This window comes from Triturus cristatus, chromosome 2_2 (assembly GCF_964204655.1).
Source record: "Triturus cristatus chromosome 2_2, aTriCri1.1, whole genome shotgun sequence".
Classification (NCBI taxonomy): domain Eukaryota; kingdom Metazoa; phylum Chordata; class Amphibia; order Caudata; family Salamandridae; genus Triturus; species Triturus cristatus.
In genome coordinates, this window is record NC_140582.1 from 171,660,551 (window position 1) to 171,685,878 (window position 25,328).

Sequence of the window (25,328 nt, forward strand, 5' to 3'; positions counted from 1 at the left end):
CACTAGGCTGCTAAATTTAGTGCCAGCGCATAGGGGAACGCAGGGCTGCACCATATTGTTGTAAATATGGTGCAGCGCTGCGTTTCAGAATTGGCAGAGCCTGGCGTTAAGCCAAGGAGGCTAACGCCATGCTCCGCCACTTCTCTAGTAAATATGTACCTCTGTACATTTGGCAGGCCTGAGTGACACTGCCATTACCTTCCCATAACTGTGTGTGTACTAAGTAGGGATTTTGCACAGGAGCGGGAATAGATGGTTATCTGGTGCCACATTCCCAGTTTGGGGAGTGATGGGGTAGTGCTCCAGCATCTATTAAAGCGCTGCCTGTTTCCTTCCTCAACTGCCTACTCTGCAGGCCTCGTTTTACAATGTAATTGCCTTGGAATACTAACACGTGTCGTTGGTCTTGACCCACTTATCATTCTTGTTTGAACCCGTTGTGCAAAGATTATGAGGCCCAACTTCAGGATTTTTAGACTTCCCTTTTTAGAACCCGCGACCCGTGTAGATTTATTTCATCTGCAGGCTTTATTACCAATCTTCACCCCTTCCTTTCTCACTATGCCATATCTTTAGCTCATACAAAATTCCGTCTCAATAATAAAGACGCAAAAGAACAACGGGAGCCACTTCGGTCTGCAGCATTGGAATTTTGGGACAGAAATGAAGACAGAAACAATAAAAGTATTTGTTAAAGCACTTCGTAAATTATGGGTCCCATTACGATGGCGGGCAAACTTCGTCCGCCCGCCACCATAACGGAAAACGGGACCGACCGCCAGAGGTGCAGCAGTCCCGCGAGGCCAATTAAGCAGCACCCGCCGCAACGTTGAATTGGCATGTAGTGCATTGACATGCACAATGTGACAGGCACCGCGTGGTGCCTGCCACCTTGTGCGTAGCAATGAAGGGGGATACCATACCCCCAAAGTGCAGCCATCCACCCTCCAGCCCCTCCAGCCCACCAGGGGCCTGCAACGGCCCCCCAAAGTGAATTAACGTATGCCTTTCCATGGCGGAGTCTCCACCATGGAAAGGCATACCCACCGCAAGCATCCTAATATGGATGGCGGTGCCTGCAAGGCACTGCCACCATATTGTGGGCCTTTTCTGCCCAGCCGGCAATCGTGATGATTGCCGACAATCGGAAAAGCGGTGGACGGACTTTCCATCCGCTGCGGTACTCCCCGCCATAGTAATATGGCGGGGGGTAAATTGTGATGTGATGGCGTGCGGATCGCCACCGCCGGCCGAGCGGTGGCAAACGCACGCCATCATAATGACCCCCTGAGTGTTTGATGTGTAGTTCATTACCATATTTGGGTGAGACATTTTTTCTATTTCATTCTAAGGAGTTGTCTCTGTTTTGCCATAATATGCTCCCTGAATCTTTCTTGTCTGTTCCTACATCTAGAAAATCTTGTGAAATGTGATTTGCCCACACATTATCTCCACTATGAGGTTTCAGACAATTGGTTTAACACATATGCTTCAGATCATTATCCCTGAAGACACCAGATATTTGTTGCTAAACATTTTGTTTAGTTCTCTTGTTCATAAGTTGCTCTGATTTACTCCAACGCCTGCCAAATGTGAAAGCTAAAAAATCACCAAAAGTATGTTTTTATTTTACATTTTCATCAATCGAACCAAATACACCTATACAGGGGGAATTCTGAGCCCGCCTTATAAAACTGCAATAGATTTTGGTTTTCCCAGTGTCAGATGTATAAATCCAGGGAAACACATTGTCTCTTCCCAAGTAGAAGACAGTGCACCTAATCATTCTTGTAAGCATTTGTGAAGCAGTCCACAGAGTTTCGTCACATTTTATTTGTGTAGATTTGGGGCAAAGAGATGGCTTGGGTAGGACAGCAGGCCTCATTACAAATCCACATCAGATAAGCAAGCCCCAGAATGCTCAATATCATTTAAGGGTATCGGAGTAGCAGCTACATGGCTTCTGATTGGGTACCACTGAAACTTCCAATGGTGTCCCTGGCTTTAGACATTATTAGGGCAGTGTATGTAACATAAAAGAAACAGTGCTGTAAGATTGATGTTTACTTTCTACAGCTTCCAGAGGTTGACCTTCTTATATTTTCTCAGCAGCAAATTATAGGTTTTTGGAGGTGGTTCAGCGCAAAGTTGCCCATTCTTTACACGTCACAGATCCTAAAATTTAAACAGATACCTGATTTGAATGCGCACCTTGCACGTTTCCTACGTGACATAATGATGAATGATACAGTACACTCGAAATTGCTATGGAAGAGTGCCTTTATTTTAGAACTTGTAAGTTCACTCATACAGTGTTTAACCATGTTAAATGAAATATTAGTTTAAGGAACCATTCCCAATTAATAGACATATATTTGATATCAATGTCTTAGAAATTGATGTAATGAAAATAATAATTTCCATCATGTTATTGTGCTTCATTGGAAACATATGATTCATGATTTTAAACATGTGCTAGGCTGTCTGCGTAACATGTAGTGACTTAATTTTGACCTTAGACCATTCTTCTTACGGGTACAATATGATTAGGGCTCCTGGATTTCTGTTTTTACTGAATTTTACATATAAATGCAGACGGAAATCTATATTTCCTTTGTCTGTATTTATATTTAGAAACGGCAAAATGCTAGAAAATGTTACCACGCTGCCGTGCTCGAATCCAGCCACGCCCCCTTCCTGCTGCTGGAAATTCCTTCCCGGGCGCACTCACAGCCGCACCCGAGTACTTCACAGGTCTTTTGAAAGACCATTTACTTGTTAAGGAGGCTTTATTGTTCTTTCACCCCATGCCGTAGCCCCCCTCCCAACGCCCCTGAGTCCGCCTGTACCAGGCCCCATACAGTGCACGTTTTAAGCACTTCAATTCACCGTGGTGCAGCAGGAGAAAAATGAATATTTTCCACCGTGACAATCGGCATGCCCTGAGGCCTTGATTGGGAGATTTCATCCCAGAACCGAGGCTGGGGTGTGTGATCATTTCCCCTCTGTTACTGTCTGTTTACCGGCTCTTTCTTGGCCTGTTTGAGGCTCCTGGTGTTACGTATTAGCAGATCCTGTCCTGGAAGGATGACTCGCCATCAAAAGCCTGCTGCCTGGCAGCCTGTAGAAAAGGGAGCTGCTGGCTTTCGACTGCTGCCTATCCTAATCATCCCGCAAACCGATCGAGTGAATCAATGCTGACCGTGCATGACGTAGATTTGAGGTGAGCGCTGGCATGTTCATCATGTTATTATTTTTGATACACAATAAGCAAAGATCAAAACTTGTGATTAATCAAGCCCCCCGTCGGGCTGGCCACCCCACAGGCTTTCCTTGTGTGCTCTTCAACATATGAAAGAAAACAACATGATCCGGCGATGAGTATCCGAACGGGGCACTGGCTGCAGAGTCACACAGATCTGATAGTGCCTCGCTTTCTGTTTTAAATGCTGGCAAGGCACCCCAGACAGTCACTTCTATGCACTAGTAGTGCAGAGATTCCAGGCGGAAACTGGCAGTTTGGTTCTTTTAAACTGAGCTGCCCTAGGCTGTCCCTGCCTCTTAACTTAAGTGGTAATTGGCAGGATGTTTTTCCCCCTGTGTTGCATTTACCGAAGGGTCATCTGGCATTAATCATAAAGAGATCACCAAATAAGAAGTGACAAGTAAATAATGAAAAAGTGCTTGTGAAAAAAGTAAGGTAGTCCAAGTAAAAAAAACTGGTAAAAATGCCCGATAATAACCTACGTAGTCTATATATAAGACAGCCTTTATATGGAGATTTGAAGGTGCTGGCTAACGAACATGCAAGTTGGAGGTAAATGTAAATTTGTGTGAAAGTATCAAATTGAAATACTTTCACACAAATTTACATTTACTTACCAACTTGCATGTTCTTTAGCCAGCACCTTCAAATCTCCATATAAAGGTTGTCTTATATATAGACTACATAGGTTATTATCTGTTATATAATATATCTTTTACGGGCTTTTTTCCCAAGAACTTTTTCATTATTTACTTGTCACTTCTTTTTTGGTGATCTCTTTATGATTCTTTGACATTTGATCTTCTTTATGGTGCCTTTTCTCCTTCTTCTTTAGCACCTTTACTAATGGCACAATTTCTTACCACTTATTATTTTGTTATGGGAATCCCATTTTGTTTCTTACTTATAATCTTACATTTATATATATTTTTTACAGCCTTGAGAAAGCCCAGGTCGTATAGACCATAGGGCGAAACATGTGTCGGCTGTTTGGTTACTGTATCATCACAAGAACCATACTCTATGAAAATAATAAAGACTTTATTCGAAATTATTATCGGACAATTGTCTTTCTCAGGAAACATTGAATGAAAGAAGCATTGGCAATACGTAAAGAGGAGTAAATACTCAAAACCAAAAATACTTTGTAGATTATGAGGCTGAGTTGGTCCAGGGCCTCGAGTTTCAACTCCTCAGAAGAAGATTTAAACTGAATAAAGGCAATACGATATCCAACTGTAGGATCCTTGGACCTAGCATCATTCCTTTTTTCTGCTTTTCACAAAATCACTTTACTTCACTTTACAAACTCGATATTTCTCACAGGTATTCACATGCATTGTTAGTTTAGAATTGATAAATTTCTGCACTAGACATATATACATAGCCTGAGAATCAGACCTTGATAGAAAGCACACGAGAATTGAAATGTTAATGAATGGATGATTCATACCAAACCTGGGTGTGTGAAAGAGAAGTTGTTCTCATGTCTAGTGTGGGATACTTCACTTATATTGTGGATTGCACCTTGAGAGATAAAATCGAACAATGGACATTTTATGACGAAGTGGATGTCGCCTATGGACTATTGGATTATAACTTACCGGTTATCCTGGCTGACAGCGGACTCTGTCCTGAGAGGGACTGTCTCTTCTGAACGAACGTACTTCACAAATGCCCAAGACATTCGTAGAACTCTACTTCAGAACTCTTGGAGACTTTTTTGCTGAACCCCTTACTGCAGGTACCCTGCAGAACTTTTATTTGACCCCTTTCAGAACCCTTACAGGATTCCCCACAGCTTCTTGAATGGATTTAGAGAGGTTTGCACCTCAATGACCCCTTTGGACTTTACCTTAAATGTGGCTTAGGATGACACTTTTTTCCGACCCCCTGAAGATTCTTTACAGAGGTTCTGAGATACTAAAGCTTGTTCCGCTATATTTGCTGTGCTTTGCCCTTCTTTCCTAAACAGAATTCTTTAATTTATGAGACTCTTTAAATAACTGAGCTATTAGTCCCGTTTGGACTGTGCTTGGGATATTTAGACTACTAATGATAATCCAAGAAAACTTAAGATTGTTTCCTCAGAATCAGGTACTAGTGCTTTTGTACTGTATAGCAGCCACTGAACTTCTGTTTAATTCTGATCTGCTTAAACATTTTTAGGAGACTTGGTCTTCCGGTTGTAATACTGTATCCCTTTACCATGGTATTAAGGGTGTTCTATTTGAATTTGATTACCAATGTATCATAAACCTTGGTAAACTTGACTACCGATTCCTGGTCCTCATTGGGCAGACAAATGGGTTGCACTGTCTAATGAAGAGGTTCACTGCTATTTCCCTTCCCCTCATTGCGTACAAGAAAGACTCATTGGAGGACCAAGAGTGAGGTAAAGTGTGGGCCCAGCAAACACTGGATCAAAGGTTTAAGACTGGGGCAAAGTGTCAGCCATGTGATGTCTTTGGGGATAAAAGGAGGTATGACTTCAATTATACCACCATTGTTATGTTTTTAAAGTCAACATTCACTCTTGCAAGGAAGGATTTATTTGCCACACCATATGTCCCATTTTAAATGGATATTGCTTTCCTTATGTAGGTAAAACCAGAGTTTTTGTGGTGATGCAGGCCAGTAATTCTTTTTTACAGTATGGATTGTCTTGTATTAGGATGTGTAAAATTAGGGACACTTTTAATGTCACAATTATTTTCAATTGTTTGTTAGATGTAAGCTATGTAATGTCAGAAGCATTCAGAGGGTTTTTAAAAAATGTTTTTAAATCAGCCTCTGTAGCTTTATAATACAGTAGACAAGGTAAGATAGTGGTTGGAGTGATGCAGTTTAGGAGAATCCACCCTTCGGATATTCCAGCCTTCCAACTGCATGCAAAGTCCTCAGCACCATCACACTCCCTCCACTATCTGTCATGGCTCTCCCCACACATGACTTCTTTCAGCTAGCAGCTGAGCTGTCCACTGCCTGCTGGGAACCCCATCCAATTTCCAGGCACTGCTTGTTTCTTACTTCCTTCCTTAAACTTCCAACCCTCGTGGAGAGGGTTTGCAGTGGCTGTCATTAGCATTTCCTGGGATGGTTGACCCCTGAATAGTAATGTGGGAATATGTTTAGTGTCTGGAAGTGCAGATGAAGCTGCTGGTGCCCAAAAGCCACAATGAAAAGTGAGACATTGACACTCGCTGCGATGACTCGCTGCCAGCTATCAGCATCCAGGTATGTCAGTGTAGGTGAAGGCAAATGGGGACCAGCATGCACCCCAGCTGCCATGCTAGCATTCAGCATCTGGAGTCCATGGCCCTGGCACTGCAATGTGTGTGTATGGGTTGCAGATATAAAAGGCTCATCCCAACTTCAAAGTGCAAGTTAGAAGAATGGGATTCCCAAGCCCATATCCAGTATGCTTTCTTATGCTGCTTCCTTGACAGGAGGAAAATAGAACTTGTGCCGTGTAGTGCTGAACATCACATGGCCGAATGGGGGCACAATAGTACTGAGTGTGGCATAGCTGCAGGAATGGCGACTGGCTAGTCCTTCAGGCCAACATCTTTGATTCCAGGTTCATTCTCCAAGCAGCGACCAGCCCTCCATCTCGTATTTGTCCAACCTATTTGTCTCATTGACATTGTCCTTCAATAGTGTTGACCCTACACTATCTTGTTAATTTACCTTATTTCTGCCCTCTCGCCCTACCTACTAACTCAGTCTGTTTTACCTTCCTGTAAGAAAATGATGGTAAAGAAAGAAAATGTCCACTTTCTAAAAGCTGCATGTTCAAACAAACAATTTAAAAACCCACTTTACTAAAAGATTTATTTTTGAATCCTGAGCTTAGGGAGCCCAACCTCCAAATCTCTAGCTCTTCCCAATTGAAAGTTACACTTGTAAGATGTTGCAAGGCAGCTCCAATGACAACCTATAGGAGAGCTAGTCCTTGCAATGCGGAAAGCAAAATTGGCAGTATTACACTATCAGGACATGTAAAACACATCAGTACATGTCCTACCTTTCACATACACTGCACCCTGCCCATGAGGCTACCAAGGACTACCTTAGGGGTGCCTTACATGTATTAAAAGGGATGGTTTGGGCCTGGCAAGTGGGAGCACTTGCCAGGTCAACATGGCATGGCAGTTTAAAACTGCACTCAGAGACACGTTTACACGGCTACTCAGGTAGGTGGCACAACCAGTGTTGCAGGCCCCAAGTAGCATATGATTTACAGCCCTAGCACACACAGTGCACTTTACTTGGGACTTATCAGTAAATCAAATATGGCACTCATGGATAACTAATCATAATCACAATTTACACAGGGAGTACTTGCACTGTGCACTGATCAGCAGTGGCAAAATGCCTAGAGTACACAAACCAGCAAAAATGAAGTACAGCATGCAGTCTAAAAAGCAGAAGGTAGCCGCAAAATGACAGGGGAAACCACACCACGGATGCCAGGACTAACATTTCCCATTCTGCCTTTGCGTCTTGTGCTTTATCTACCTGTCACTATACTCTTATTTATCCAGCTACCTCTTACTCCTACTCCACATTTCACTTTCTTACCACCCTCTTTCACCAAACCCTTTAGGCTGCTCTGTCTCTGCCGTCTTTCCCTCTGCCAGTTGCTTTCACTTTCTGAACCTCATCACACTTCTGATGTTGCTTATGTCTGATTTCCTGCTGCACTAGGCTTTCATGACAGCACAAGATTTGCAAATTGGGGCATTGTAGAAACTGGACAACAATAGAGGAATTTGAGGGTCTCCGTGGGCATTTTATACTTTGTAAGGTAGAAACAGCCCTGACATCATGGAAACTAACATGACTGTATATTCTTTCCACTAGAGCAACTTAGTGGAAAATGGCATAGAACGGTGTGCTTTGCATATTGGGAGAATGCCAAAAATGTTGAAATTGTATTAACTTTTCAAAGTGGCGTCAATATCTGATTTTCATACAGTGGAAATATAGAATGTGACATGGCAATGTGGAAAACTAGAGCAACTTAGTGGAAAATGGCATAGAACGGTGTGCTTTGCATATTGGGAGAATGCCAAAAATGTTGAAATTGTATTAACTTTTCAAAGTGGCGTCAATATCTGATTTTCATACAGTGGAAATATAGAATGTGACATGGCAATGTGGAAAACTATCACGGCAATGTATGCCTTGCTTGCAAGGGTACATGTAGACTAGTTTGGCAAAGTGTGCCTTTATATACCGCTAATCACATGGCTTTTCACTTCCAGGGTTGCACACAGTGATGTAGGGTACCACATTATAGGGATTAGTCACAAACTGCATTTTGTAGTACGTGTAGTAGTGCTAAAGTAATACTACCCATGTACTACAAAATGCTATTCACTAACCTATGTGTGGTGGTCTCCGCCTCTGCATCCACCACTCCTATTGTTTCTTTGCAGAAGTCTCTGTCCCAACTGTGGAGATCTCCACACACATATAGTAACATTGCAGGAGTAAATGTGGGAGAGAGAAGGGAAAAATGAGGAATACACACCACAAAATGGGAGGGGTTACGGGAGGAGTAATGAAGGGTTTATGTAGAGACATACACCCATCCACAAAGAGTAAACCCATTGCTCTTTACATAAGTATATAGTTACTACAATAAAGAAAATGTCCCAAAACAGATGTAATTGCAATCCAACTTATATGGAGAACGTTCAGCACCATGGCCTAGCTTGTCACAGCAACACCCTCCCATTGAAATTAAAGGAAGTAGGGACTTAAGAGTGAACCCTATTGAAAAAAAGAAATAATGTTAAAATTAACTTGTCTTTATTTTCTTTTTAAATATACATACATTAAAATTAAAATTTCAAAATTATACATAGAACAATATACAATATTATTTTCATTTAGAGTATTGTATTAACTTTTTGTAATTTAAAAATAAATATAATTTTATGTTTTAATAGCATTAGGAATAACTTAAATTAATTGTATCCATAACTTTTGGTAACTTTTAATTGATAATAAATACATATAACCATTTTCCTTTACATGAGTATTTTGTTTAAATTAGTTTCATTTAATATATTTAAATCAATTAAATACGTAGTTCAAAGCTTAGTTAAAAGTGCTGTACATGTTTTTTTATTTCGTTTTATATATTTTTTAAATATATAAAATAAGTTTATGTTACCCTGTAACATGAAAATATTCTTAGTCATTTTTTAAGTGTAATAAATGTTTTAGAATTTTCCTATCCGCTACCATAGGGAGCTCTTCTCTCCAGTGGCAGAGACCCTTACCTAATTCCACCTACATGTGGAAATTTACTATTACTAACTTTACACTCAAAAACCAGGCACCATTCACTGAGACATACAAGTCTACACTTTTTAGCAAATAAGCAAAAGTAGTAAATTTGAGGGAAAGTGTAAGAGTAAACTTGAGCATGTAGATTGACTGATAACTAAAATTACCTTTGTAAATAGTCCCTTGTATGTTTTCTGTTACTATTCATGCTTGTGAAGAACCTTTCACTATAAAAATGCGAACATGATTTGCTTTGTCAAAGGTCACTCGATTTATTACCAACAGTCAATATAAATTTGCATTGGACTGTGCATTTAATTAGTTGGTGGAACAATCCATAATTTCTGAGTTGATCAGTTGTTATTGTTGCTGGCATTGTGATCACTGTTTTTGTAGAGGTTGATGTAGAGAAAGTTGACCTTTGTCCATTTCAAAATAAATAGCCACTTACATAGTAGGCAAGAACAATTAATGCAACACTGTAATGATTAATGCATGGAAATTCTTATTCAACTACAATCTTCCTCTTGCTCACAATGAATTTCCTTTGCACTAGATGTGCCGAACACCTTTTCTTTCCTTATTCATGCCTAAACCATCTTCTTACTAAAGGATAAATAGCTTTTTATGTATATTATGTATGGTATGTGTAGTAGCATTTATAAATAATATAGTGTAGCAATATGTTGCATTTTTTCTAAACACAAATTAAGCTTTCAAATAATTAACACAGCTTTGGATTGTTAAGATGATCAATGGACCATAAAATGTCCTGGAATCTTGTACTATCATGTTTTTAATTAAAGGTTTTAGTACAACCAATCTATCTGAAATACTACTCTTGCATGTCAATATATGTCTTCCATTAAGACCTCTTCCAATCAATGCCAGACTTGGTGATATCTGAACAAGGAAAGCATTTTCAAAAGAAAAGTGGTGCAGAGTGAGCTGCTATGTGAGTCAGAGTCTGTATGGAAACATGGACGTCAATTCATCAAAATGCCAGTGGTAGTGGAAGTGGCATCACATACTCTTTGATCTAAATGGCATAACAGAAAGTGACATATGAGTTTTGACCTTGAATCTTCCCTCGAAGCGATGCCCCATAACCTAGGCCCTGATGACATCATTATAATTTGCAAAGCTGCTGCTAAGTTCCTATAATAATTGCTTGAATAATATCACAACACAACAGTTACTCATGTCTATTTTTATTACACGGAAAAGTATGTATTCCTTCCAAAAGAAGGCTACAGTACCACAAAACCGCACAGGTTACCAAAATTATTTATACCCCAAATTGTCATGAGTTGAGGGTTTTTCCCTGAATACCTGAAAGAAGAATGGATTGATAAACTACAGAGAGATGCATAAAAGAGAGATTTGAAAAATAGTCGTCTGAATGTTCATGCGTTCTAATTCATATGGACCATATATTAATTTTTTTTATTGAATTGCATTATTTCATATCATTAAGAACTTTTGATATATATTCTCTTGTAACACACTATCACTCATGAGAACAAGATTTTTCTCAGACATATCGATTTTCATTATTCTCAATAAAAAAAAACATAACTTGTTGCTTGTTATGTCTTCAATCATTTTTAAGTGATCATAACAGTGCGCATTACACTGCTGAATTTTTGTTTTGGCAGAACTTAAAGAGTAATGAACCAGGTACCATCGCAAGCTGCAGAAAGTAAACAGTGCTCATTAGGACACTGTTTACACTCTGTTCTTGGCTCTGTTTTTGCAACCTCTGAGGACTGAGGTCACAAAGGCAGTGCCTGGGGTATTCGAGAGCCAGCCAGGTGGAGTTAGCGCTACCTCTTGCGACCCGTAAACGATGTCCATAAATGGAAGTGAAAATAACAACATCTGCAAGGGCTCAAAACATGTTGGGTTCATTCTGAAAGGCCAAGAATTAAATCATACCTTTGAAAATAGTATGTTATGAACGATTGGGTAAAAGCTGAATTGTTTGATTTAGATATTGTTTATGTTGTGCTCGCTTCCGCAGTTTTAATCATTGATTTTCAAGCACAATTGAAAGATCTTGAAACAAATGGGAGAGGATGAATATAAGCACATTTGTAGCCGATGAAGCCAAAGTAGCACGATTTAGGATGGATAAGATTATTAGGCCGGAAGCGATGGTACTGGACTTCTGCAGGAGTTTTTTAAGGTCTTGCAAGAAATCATAGAGTTTTTGGATACTTTTTCACTGGAGGCAGTTGTGAAACTGGAGATCTGCTGCCTAGGTGTTGGTCTGGTGATAATAAATATCAAAATTAAATACAATTATGTATCAAAGAGTGGTCGATTATCATGAAGGAATTGGATTGAACAATTCCTGATGGCATTGTTTCCCCAAGATTTGCTGAACGACTGGTATAGCAGGTGGTAGTAATGCGATTTATTTTTTGCAAAAGCTTCCACTTGGGGAAGAGAACGCCTGGGGAGCAATGCACGATGGGATAAATCCTGGGGAGTATCACACAGAGAAAATGCCACATACATTATGTTGATCATGTCGACATGATTCTGTGGAATATTAAGTGCATAGGGATGCTCATCTTGCATAGAAAGGAGCATTTTGACATCACTGTATGAATAATTTGTGAAGCAGTCTCAGCAAGAATTGTGCCTAGCCCTGAAGATCTAGAAGGGTTAAGGTACACTGGAAATGTTATGGATTGATGGACCATATTTGTTCAGCGTTAGTGTCAGATATCTTAGGAAGGGTGATGCGAGAATTAATTTTGTATAATTTGGAAAAAAGCAAGGAGAGTAGAGAAAACAAAGTGTCATTTTTATCCTTTACATAAGAACTGGTGAGCCTATTGCAGCAATCATGATGCTATAAAGACATATGAGGCAAGGCTTTTTCAAGGTTGAAGGAGAAGAGGGTAAGAATTAAAATAAGAACATTTTTCAATGAAAGGAGCATGACACTTCCTTCAACCAGTAGGAAGGAAAGATAACATTAATAACAAAATTGTAATATCTTGAGCGCATTCATTATGTTATAGCAATTTAGGAGGCTGAGCGAAGTCAATGGTGTTGCCATAGGCATGGTCATAGGTTGTCTAGATGGTTATGGCAGCCATTAGCTGCCATCGGTGTCTATGCATATGTATCTGTGTCTGTAGCTATATTATATGCACAACTGTATAAATTATATTCTTATGTTTGCAATTTAATCAGTTTTGATGATAATCGTATAACAAATGCTGCAAGAATTTGACATCAACGTTTTTTATTCAAATTCTATGATGTCTGTACAGCAGGGGCCTGATTAGTACTTTCTCTTCTTTCCTTACCTTTGTTAAACTAAATTCGCATGAATTTTAATTACGAACAATCCTCAGACACATTGTCCTGCTTCCTAAGCCTTTCTTTCTTCACTGTGCAGGAGGAGCCATTTGTGATGGTTTCCGAGAATGTCTTGGGTAAACCAAAGAAATACCAGGGCTTCTCCATCGATGTCCTAGACGCCTTAGCCAGTTATCTGGGATTCAAGTATGAGATCTACATTGCTCCAGATCACAAATACGGAAGTGCGCAAGTGGATGGGACTTGGAATGGACTGATGGGAGAACTGGTGTTGAAGGTAAGGGTGGTAGTCTCTGATCAGCAATTGTAGAAAGCACGAGCCCCAGAAATGAAGTTGCACTTGATATGCTTGTTTATGTGTAGAAGGTAAACAATAGGGTCAGTTTTTCTTTGTTTTTCTATTTATATTGACCTGTGCTGGGTCAGTAAGTAGCCCTTTTTAAATATAAACTGGATACCTAAGCAACAGATGCAAATTTCTATTTGGAGAACAACATACGTATTACCCTCCATCAGTCCTTCTACTGTGCCATATATTTCATTGAATGAACCTCACCTCACTCCTGGTAATTTCAAATTTTTTCCATGATAAGTGTATTTTCCTGGGGAGAAAAAAGTTGTGTTTTCATATTTCTACTAAACATTCTCGAGTGGATTGTCTACCATATAGACACCCCACTGCAATACATACAGGTCACCATAGGAAAACTTGGAAATGTATGATTTGCTTAGACTTCTATGCCACACTCTTTGGCATCGTGTCAAATTATGAAAATGCCTCATTCTATGCATATCATAGGTGCAAATATTTGCTGCACGGATTGGCTTCTTTTTGAGACTAGAACTATGTTTTTGTAACGAAAAAAAGGATCACCTTAGTTGTTACAATATCTCAATGTATTGTCTTGGATGTGGGAAGGGCATGTTGTTAAGCTCCTAAAATCTCTCTCCACATTGAAATATTTTTTTACAGCACACTAGAAACGTATATGGGAATTTTTTTGTAATATCCCATAAGAAATCTAACTTTTGCATTCCTTTGTATTTGAAATATCGGAGGAGGATAAGGATTGTGAATGCATGAACTATAGTGTCAGAGGATTAGACTTCTATCAAGTGCACTGAGAAGAAAACTTGCACTCAGTGTACTGCTTATTAATATGTATATTTAGGAAATAAATACAATTTCGAAAAACTGAATTGGCTTTCAAAGGTATTGAACCATTGTGCATATTTTGATTGTTAATCGGGATCCGTGCACCTCACATTTTGTAAATGAATCTCCGGCGATTCTTTCAAGCTAAAACAGTCACGTGCTAGACTTATTGGTATCAGAGAAAGTCCAGTCACATAGATTTATAACCCTGGTCCGACTCTAGGAAATACTTGGTAGTTCCATCACAGGGCTGCATATTTATAAATCTAGCCAGCCGTGAGTAAATTGCCTTTGAAGACCCACCCAAGTATAGAAGGACAAAAGCTGCACTCACTGTCATATGGGATCCTAACACTCACAAGTGCAAGCTGTATATGAAGTCTGTGGCTGGGATGCCCCTGCTGAGGTTCCCATAGACTCATTACAGAAAGGTTGGTATTAATAATGCTGGTGGTAGCTTATAGAGTTACATGATTAAACCACTACCTTGTAAATCATGAGCCAATTTAAACCACTATGTAAAGAACCACGACTTGCTGAACCACGAACTCCCCTTAAAAACTAACACGAACCCCCCACCCCACCACCTAAAAACTAACTCAATCCCCTCCCACCCCCTTAAAACTAACACGAACCCCCACCCCCTTAAAACTAACTCAATTCCCCCGCCCCTAAAAACTAATTTGATTTCCTCCCACCCCCTAAAAACTAACACGAACCCTCCAAGCCCCTAAAATCTAACCCGAACCCCCTACCCCCTTAAAACTAACTCAAACCCCCCACCCCCCTAAAACTTACCTGAACCCTCCCACCCCCTTAAAACTAACCCGAACCCCTCTTACTCTGAACTCTGCTCTGCACGAACACTAGACCGTCTTAGCCTGAACCACATGCGTGGTTCAGGCTAGCTCGTTGTTCGTGCAAGTCAGTCAGCTTGCGTGACTCCGGAACTCGTTGTTCCGGAGTCGTTCTTGAGGATGTTTCCCAGTTTATAAATATGCCCCTTAAAAGAAACAGAAAATAGCTTTGAAAATCCACTCCATTGAGTGAGTGCCAGTATAAAAATCCCCAATCCATGGTCAATTCACTACTGCTTTGGATAACTTAATTATCATCAGCAATCCCTATGAAAATAAGAAATATTGAGTAAAATGGTAGAAACATATTCAAGTGTTTTCTCTTGGAGATTAAAGTCAAGTGGCTGTTTTGTTAGTGCCAAAAGTTCAGATGTATGATTAGGCACAGGAAATGATGTCAGTACCATGAAAGTACGAGCTCTGCAGTTGGTGCTTTAACCACAGATTATATTTCCCACTCGCTGGTTGCAGCCGGGAATATCATGACCGGAATATCAGATGGTCACAATATTATGATCAAAATATTGAAAAGCAAAATATTGAGGAGGCAAGTGCACAGTATACTTAGGGCCTTATTATGACTTTGGCGGTGTGGCAGCAGGCCACCTTGCCAGCGCTCCACTGCCATACCGCCAAAGCCATATTGAGACAGCCTGCCGGATTCCGATTGGAATCCAGGTTGAGCGGCCCTGTGGAGGCTGGGCCCATGGTGGTGCAGTGCTAAGGCTCATACTTGAGCCTTAGCAAATCACTACAATGGGAACACCATCCTATGTTCCTGGAGGGCATAGCTGTCAAGTCTGTGCCCTGCAGGAACTCGGGGTGTATGCATACAGAGGGGCACACCATGTGCTCCCTCCATGCATCCCATGGTGCAGAGGCAGCAGGGGGCCCTATAGGGCACTCTTTGTTTCCTCATCACAACACTTGTCATGGCAGGCTAACCGTCATGAAAACTGTGGTGGTGAGGAAACTCCTAATATGCTTGGTGGAGCTGCAGCGACACTGCCAGAACATTAGGGGCCTTAGACTGCTACAAGACTCCAAAGATCCGGACCCCTGGCGGCAGCAACAGCCCCATGGTGGTCCAGCCACCCTACTTGTAATATGGCGGTCAAGCCACCAGTGTGTCAGTTGCAACACTGAGGGACGCCACCCTACGTAAGGGGCGTGGCACCTTTAGTGGCAACAAAGGGCCCAGACAACTTAGGAATCCCTTCCGGGTCGCGAGACCCGGAAGGGTGGGGACACAATAACAAAACGGACCGGATGTGCGCAGGGAGGATGAGTAGATGACCCCAGGAAGTAATTAGACGATGGCGGGAGATTTAAAAGCGAAAGGGGCGTGAACTTCGCCCTCTTTGTCCGCGGTCCTGCAACAGGGTCGGAGGTCGCGTCGGAGTTGCCCGCCCACCCACCCATCCCTAAAAGCAGTGCGTTGGTTAGGCGGAGTCCTGGGCAAGAGAAATGACATGGACTCCGTTTGTCGGTGGCTCTTTTAGTACCAGAACAGGTCTTGAAGTCTATCAGGGCTCTGGGCTGGCGAGAGAGGGGGGGCTGACCTGCTGGTGGCTCCGGACTCTCTGGCTCTACCCCAGGAAGCCAGCGGTTGTCACAAGAGGGGCAGATTATTTACCTGCGGCTCTGTTGACCGGGGGGCGGTCAGCCTAAGGAGAGCAGGCTATCTTGGTTGGGGCCTGCTGGCTCAGCCCGAAGATCAAACCTGAAAATGTATAATCTTTACAGTCAGTTGGAGTGCTGTGGTGTGTTGAAGTAAAATATATTAAAAGATGATCACGAATAAGTAAAGTAGCCAATGGAGTAATTGGCCGGATCTGTATTAATAAATGTTTGCACTGTGAAGACCAAAAATGACTCAAGTGTTTCTATGAGTGAAAGGATGGCGGAGGGGGGGGCAAGTGCACTTTGTATGCCAGCTACAGCCACAGTGGTTTTGGTGGTCCGTCTGACCGCCAAACATACAAAAAGGCCCTTAACATTCTTAACTTTGCATCTACATACTTTAACAATATATTGTCAAGATACATAGATGTGGATTTAGGTGTAGAAACTCTATACATACTAACCTGTCCGATATTTTTGTTCTTGATATTCTGGTCACAATATTATGGGCACTCGATATTCCTTCTTCAATACTCCAGACCCACATTGCACTGGCCTAATGGCCTTAACTCAGGTGATAACATGTAATTACATAGCCATTGTGCGAAGAAATAATCTCAGACGTTTAGTAATGTTTTGTGAGTTGTATTTCTTCTATGAAGAAAGCCATTACCTTTTCAAGTCTCTCTTTATAAAGTGGGAGAGGCTTTTGAACTGCATTATGAGCCTTTCTATTGTAGACAGACTTAGCAACCTAAGTCTTTTATGTGTCAAAGTGACAAGGACGTTCAAGAGGGGTGATTGATCAGCTCTAACACACTGCACACACCGTAGATAGTTTGCTTTAAGAAAGGTGGCGAAGGACCAGATGATGGATGAGTACAATTCCTTTTTTGACATTTGCAAGGAACTAAGACTTTATTGAGATATGGACTTATTGGTCAAGCATCATTAACTGTAGAGCAAAGTAAAGAAGATTAATGAGAAGACTACAAAATATAGCAGGGAACAGAACAAATATAGTCCTGGTATATAAGCTCAATATTATACAAATGGGAACTTCTAAAGAAATGTCAGGAACAAGGGAGTGTTTATCAATCAAATACTACATAGGTGCAGTTTCAAATATCCTTTACAATTGAAAGGTAGTAAGCTTAAGGCCCTTGTGTCAAAGTCAATTACTCTTTGCTGAGAGAGAAAAGGAATAAGAAAGATAAAGAGCTAGAGATGAACGAAAGAGAGAATAGAGCTAAAGATAAGAGGAGGATGTAGCCTTACGATTAGAGCGTTCGACCTCAAAGCTGGGGAACCGGTTTCGAGTCTCGGCAACGACGCTCAACATCCTGTGATTCTGGACAAATCACTTAGGGCCAGATGCACGATGGCCAAAATAGTGCATCGCAAATTGCGTGTCTTTTGCGACTCACAATTTGCGAGGCACTATTTAGGATGCATAACAGTGTGTAACACACTGTTAGCGATTCCCAATGGGTTGCAAATAGAGAGGCTCATGAATATTAATGAGCCTATCACAATTTGCGACCCCATTGGGAATGGCTGGGCTCGGCAGGCCACCATGTCTGGACCTGCTTTTAAATAATGCAGTTTTTTTTCAAATGCAGCCCATTTTCCTCAAAGGAGAACGGGATGCATTTAAAAAAGAAAAAATTAAACGTTTTCGTTTCATTTTTTTTAAGGGCAGACAGTGGTTCCTGGGACCACTGCCTGCCCTTAAAAAATATTTTCCCCTGTGTTTGCAAATGGGAAGGGATCCCCTGGGGACCCCTTCCCTTTTGCGACCCCATTACCACCCTCTTGAAGAGGGTGGTAATTTGTGAGTGTTTTGCGCCCGCAATTGCGGACACAAAATATCTGTACATAGGGTTACACATGCTATTAGGAAGGGAACGCTCCTTCCTAATAGCGAGGCGCAAAACCCTATTTTGCGAGTCGCAAAAAATTGTGACTCGCAAAATAGGGTTTGTACATACCCCATGCCATTTTTGCAAGCGCTAACAGGTTCGCAAACCTGTTTGTGCATGCAAAAATGGTCGTACATCTGGCCCTTAATCTACCTGTGCATACCAAAAATGAATATGTCCATCTGTAAACGAAACTGGTGCTCATGTAAAGCACTCTGATACCCGATGTCTCGGGTCTAGTTTGCGCTATATAAAACTCAACAAAACCAAAAAAAAGCAATAGATAGAGTTGTAGAAGAAGAATGAGGGGGGGGGAGAGAGAGTGGAAGGTGGAGAGAAAGGTAGAGACAGGAGAGCGAGACAATTAGTGGAGGAGAAAAAGTGTTGAAGACTGGCAGAGAGACATCATGGGAGCGGGAGAAGATTGAGGGAGCTAAGAAAGGTAGAATTGAGAGTCAAAAAGAGAAAGACAGAGACAAAGACAAAGAATGAATGAGCATATGAGAGAAAGGGAGGGAAAGAAACGATTCTTTGAGCAGATAGAAGAGAAATCTGTTCTCGTCTACGTTGTCAGAATGATCATTCAGTAACTCCAAGAAATTAATCTCCAGAAAGTGTTATTGAAATATTTTTGTCTTAATAATTCGGGGCTCAGGAAAAGTGACAAAATGTATATTTGGCCTTTTTAGCGTGCTGTCAAATATGCGTCAGTCAAATTCTAGTTCGATTGCAGGTGTGTGGGTGATTCGAAACATTAATGTGCTCTTGATATTATTCGCACCCATAAATTATTAAGATGTCTACATTCCTTAAAGAAATGATTCCGAAATTGAAACGTCACACGCAAGGGATATTCCCAGCAGCAAAACCATTTGTGTCACAGACCTTACTGACTACATAATAAAGATAATGATCTCTAACTGTTAGAGAGGCTTAGAGTCCCTCTCTGTGGACATATGATTGATATGAGCTTACCAAATTTAACAGATGTACACGATTGCTGAGTAACAGAGCACAGGAGAAGCTAGTTATGATCCTAAAATTCAAAAGGACTGAAAACGTACTAGTTCGAGTCCTTTGTCTCTGATGAGATTTTGCAGCACCCTAAATTCTCAGAAATACCAGTGTGGCAGTGTTAGAAATGGGGTGTCTGGTTGACCGGAGTATGCACCTAAGTCAGGCAGAACCCACCACTCTAGTCAGGCAGGGAAAGAAAGTTACACACCAAAGAAAACTTGTGGTCTCGCTCTGGTAACGTGGCACAGAGCAGGCAGGCTCCTCATCAGAGGCAATGTGTAAAGCAGTTGCACAACACACTCACACTAGTAACACAATGAATGCACCCCTAATGAGACTCCACAGAGTATTATACAAAAATATATATTGTATATTGTACATCAAACATAGACCAAAACGACATGAATCCTAAATAATGCGCATTCTATGCCAGTGCCGAGATAGTGCTCGTTATCCTGACAATGCAAGAGTCAAAACGACATACACAATAGCATCAGGACATGAAATGCAGCAGATTTATAGGATCAGGCAAACACATGCATCATCAAAGATCCCAATGAGCACATCAGTAACCTTAGTGAATACGTAGGCCATGGAATGAAAATTAGATTACAAAGTAGATACAGGAATCACCAAATATTACCATGAACATGTACGCCACAGAGTACCTGTGCCCTATTACATTTGATATGGTATTTAGCAACAACCGTCTGTTACAGCAATGCCTGCACACCTGCGACATGAATTTCGGTTATTTAGGCAGTTCTCTGTGTTGGGCATGTTTATGAGTGGAGGGCCTCCATCGAGGACTCACCCCGTAATGCCACCAATTCAAGGAACAAGTGCCCCAAGATATGTGATAACATGGGGAGGCACACTAACAAATTCTGAGGGGAGATCTCGCTGGGTCCCCCGTGTTTGAAACAGCCAAATGTAGGTGCCCAAAAGCACACAATGCAGTGATTAACCTAGTGAAGCGAAGTCCCCAAAATACACCCTGCAGAGTAACGGGGAAGAAGGCCCAAGTTCAGGACACCGGCAAGAGACACCACCATGTCCCTTTCTCTCCTTGTGCCCAAGCGTAGCTGCCGGCGAGCACGTGATGCAGATACCTACAACTTAGTACCTTCCTTGGTCCCTGTTCTGGGCCATGAGTGTGCAGATCATGTCGGGAACCTCTCCTGGTCTCGGGCCGCAGTGCCTCAACTCGCTGAACCGCCGCAGGCTTGTGATGCTTACTTGGTACAAAGAAGGGAAGAGACTCCAGCAGGAATAATGGTGGGCCTCTGGGATGGGGCCCGCTGGTATTCCTCAGCACACCCCCACACTTGGGTGCTATCACAAGATGCCACAAGTACATTTTCCCTAGTTGCCATGTTGATCTTCTCCGAAGAGCCTGCCCTGCTTGTGCGGCAAGAGGGCATCATCAAGCAAGCCCAGAAGTCCAAAAGAGGGCGATATTCGGTGTTGTAGCACGAGGCATAAACAAGACAGGACGGGCTTACAGCTCGGAGGGCATGGTGATGAAGCGCTCAGCGTGCTCTTACTTTTTCTGACCAAAGTGCTCCACATGCACTCTGTGCAACCAGTGCTCAAAGCGCGCTAGGAGAGGATAAAGCGCCCACTATGCGCTAGTTGCAGGTGACTTGAGGGGCCGGATTCAGAATCAATTCTGGGCAGTCATTGGGAACTTCAAAGGAAACATTCACTTTTGACCCCAGCCTTGACTACAGACATCAGAGGGGGTAAATCACACTTGTGTGAAGGCAGGACACAGCCTATACAAATGTAAAGAGTGAACGCCCTTCTCTCTTCCAGCCCAGCAAGACCATCAGTATGCAGATGAATGCAGATGTAACCCTGTCACACCCAACCCTTCCTGTGTGATGATTGTCTGCAAAGTATGCACAAAGTGTAACTGTCACCCGGGAGCTATACGTGGATTGGAGTCAGGCTGCGAAGCACAAAGAGTCATAAGCACAGAGAAATGCTGACTTTCTAAAAGTGGCATTTGTAAAATAGTAATGTAAAATCCTTTTTTTTTTTTATTTTTTTTTATTTTAGATCTTTGTTTATTATTCATTTACTTATGTGTATAGTGCGCACCACAAACTAGGAGCCATCGGCTCTCCAATGGCTGAAAATCATTGGCAAGCACAAGCATTGGAAGTGAAAAAAATATGGAGTCACTCGGATCTTGATCGTATTTTTGAAGTGGCAGGTTTTTACACCTTTCCTTAAGCTACATAACTTTGGTTTCCTTCTAACATCCAGATAAATGGGATTCCATAGCAGTTGGAATAATGCTGAGAACCTCAGATGCCCTTCCCACAAGAGATGTACCTTCCACCAGCAGGCCCAGGCTGTTACAAAGCAAGGCAGGGGGGAGTTAGACATTGCTGTGGACTTTTTTCTTTTTTTTTTCTTTATATTTTTTATTGCAACCTTTAGAAATTACATTCCGAATTCATTCCTGTTGTGGACATACAGGCACATGCATCAACCACAAAACCGGCCGCAAACGGGCAGATTCTCAGAATCTGCCCCTTTGCGACCGGTATTTTTGCATTTTGGATGCATCATCACTAATGCAAAAATCGCTATTTAAGGAATCTCAAAATAGCGATTCCTTAAATAGCGATTGCATTTAAGGAATCCCTAATTGAGATTCCTTAAATGCAATGCATGAAAGTTTAAAAAATAGCGATTTCGCTACTAGCGGGAGCAAATTACCATGAAGCTGGACTTCATGGTAATTTGCTAAAACTTAGAAAAATGCACTCATTTGCATTTTTCTAAGTTTCATGTTGCGCACACACATGCCCTTAGAGCATGTGTGTATGCAACATGTGTGCAGAGATCAAATACATGGGTGCAATAGGGTGTCATATTGACATCCTTGCACCCTAGAAATTGCGGGAGCAATTTGCGAGTACCTACTGGTACTCGCAAATTGCTCCTGCAATCTCCAATGCATTCCTATGGGCCTGAAGGGCCATAGGAATGAATGGGAAGCCATTCATTAATTGCGACTCGCAATTTGTGAGTCGCAATTAATGAATGTTAAGGAATCGCTATTTTAATAGCGATTCCTACATGCATAGGCTTTTGCGAGTCCTTAATTGCAATTCCTTAATATTCGCAATTAAGGACTCGCAAAAGCTTTTCTTGATGCATGTGCCAGTTAGAGATTTAACTTAAACATTGGTCACATATAACAAATTAAATGCACAGATTTAAAGAAACAATCCATTGGACATAAATAAATATAATTAAACATAATTCAATTATACAGATCTAATATTATTCCTCCAGGTCTCGATTGGTTTCCAGATCTTATTACCTAGGGCTCTCGCCGTTTTGCCTTTACAGGCAAAGATCGCCTTCTCCTGGTTATACATACCTAGCAGCCTGGCTAACCAAACCTGGAAGTTGGGGGGGGGGGTCTATATCCTTCCAGCGAGCTGTTAAAATTATCCTATAGACCGCTGTCCCCAAAAAAAGACATATTTCCTCCTTCTTATTATGTCCCAGTGTGTTATCATAACCCAACATATACAGGGTGGGGGATTCAGCTACTAAGTGCCCAAACACATCCCGCCAAAAACCAGCTATCATATCTCTCAAAACAGAGAGTTTATCACACTCATAAAGCATGAAAAGTAAATGTGCCCCAGTTTTACCACATCTCGGGCATTCTGAAGTTGCCCTTTTCCCCCAAGAATAAAGCTTAGATGGTGTGAAATAGTGATCATATATGGTCTTGTACAACTGAGCATTCAAATTAGATGTGACAAATACTTTCATTGAGAGGGATAAGGACATATCAATATCCACGTTAGGATTGTTCAGATTACTTGACCATCTCATTTCCGTATTTTCCGTATTTTCCAGGTCATCCCGCTGGCTTTCAATTAGAATTCCATATAGAGTACCGATCCTAATTGCAGATTTGGCCAAACATTCAAATAGGGGAAAATTGTCCAGAAAAAAATCAGCACTTTTTATATTTAAAATTGTGTTAATCTGGATAAATTTAAATATACTATTATCGGGAATGAAGAATTTACTTTGCAGTGCTTGAAATCTATTAATGTTGCCAGGCAGTAAGAAATCCCCTAACGTGAGGACTCCCAGATATTCCCATCTTCTAGATATGGTATTATATACTTGTGCTGGTAAAACTGTAGAATGCCACAGTGAAGTATACTTATTGTATTTAGGTATATTGAGGTGCCTCGTAGTTTTCCTCCAAATTCCCCAGGCACTTGTTATAACCTTAAACTTGACTTTCTTGTAATACGAGGGTACCAACTGCTTTACCAGGAGTCCATTAGCCTTATCTCCAATAAGCAGCTCATAAATTGAGGGTATGTACTTATCCCCTATTTCTTTTTCAGGTATTTTAACGAAGAATAGTATGGTCATCTGTTGGAGCAAAGTAGCCCACAAGTAAAATCCCAGGTTAGGCACTGACAAACCCCCTCTCATGACTGGTAAAGAGAGATATCGAATAGATCTCCTTATTTTCCCGTAGCCCCAGATGAATTTTACCAGCTGGGATTCCAGGGCCTTAATAATGTTATCATCGACTACTAGCGGGATCACACGAAATAAATATAAGACCCTGGGTAGTATATTCATTTTAAGGAAATTCCCTCTTCCAATAATTGAGAGATTTAAACCATCTACCCTTTTCAAATCGTTCTTAATCTTTTGAAGAAGAGGATCATAATTTATTTTAATTATTTCCTCTATTTTGGGAGATATCCGAACTCCTAAATATACTGCACTATCAACTCTTCTTGAGTCCACAAATTGGGTATTTTGAGTGCAAATGACCATTGTTTTATCTCTATTTAGAGAGTATCCAGAAAGTAATGTAAAATCCAACTACACCAATAGGCAGGATTTATCACTAACATTCTAAACATACCAAAGGTGGCAAAGCTACTCCTGTCAGATCAGGAATTACCCTTTAAAAATATATAAGGGAATTCCCAATGTTAGCCTATGAGAGGAGTAGGCTTCACAGTATTGAGAAACAAAATAGGCTTTTTATCACTACTAGGACATGCCACACCATGAATGCACATGTCCTACCTTTTACTTATGAAGAATCCTGCCCATAGGGCTACCTACAGCCTACCTTAGGGGTTACCTATATGTAGCAAGAGGGGAGTTTGAGGCTTTACAAGTAGTTTAATTGTCAAGTCAATGAGGCAGTAAACTTGCACGCAGGTCGTACAGTGGCAGGCCTAAGACAGGTTTGAAATGCTACTTCTGTGGGTGGCACAAGCAGTGCTGCAGGCCCACTAGTAGAATTTAACTTAAAGGCCCTGGGTATATGGTAAATCACTTTACAAGGGACTTATAAATAAATGAATTATGCCAAACTGGTGTATACCAATTATAACATGTTTTAGAGACAGCACATGCACTTTAGCATTGATGAGCAGTGGTAAAGTGCCTAGAGTCCTCAAACCAACAAAAAGAAGGTCAGAAAATAGTAAGAGGATGTCAAAACATTCAGGGATAACCCTGCAAAAATGGCAATGTCCAGGTGTTAATTCTTCTGGTTCCCAGCTGTGAATCGCAGACATGTGCAGAAGCAGTCAATAAATCCAAATGAAGGAGAGCACACTCTAAACTGTAATTAAATGGCAGGAAGTCCAAAGTGGAACTTGCAATTTTCACTCATTCTTTATCGCAAAAACAACATAACAGCCAATAAGTTTCATTCCTTTCACAATATGGAACTTCTTCATGGCAAGAGATTGCACTTTATTTCTCCCAAGGTAGATTGAACAGTTAATCCTGCAGTTTCATATTTATACCAATTCATA

General features: G+C 41.2%; 1 protein-coding gene across 1 annotated transcript in view; it reads left to right on the plus strand.

Annotated features, from left to right (window-relative positions):
- GRID2 (glutamate ionotropic receptor delta type subunit 2) overlaps positions 1-25,328 on the plus strand; it is a 2,613,212-nt gene that overhangs the window by 2,027,611 nt on the left and 560,273 nt on the right. Inside the window, exon 10 of the mRNA XM_085641143.1 lies at positions 12,987-13,184. Within this exon, the coding sequence (XP_085497269.1) occupies positions 12,987-13,184 (198 nt within the window). The remainder of the gene's footprint in view (positions 1-12,986; positions 13,185-25,328) is intronic.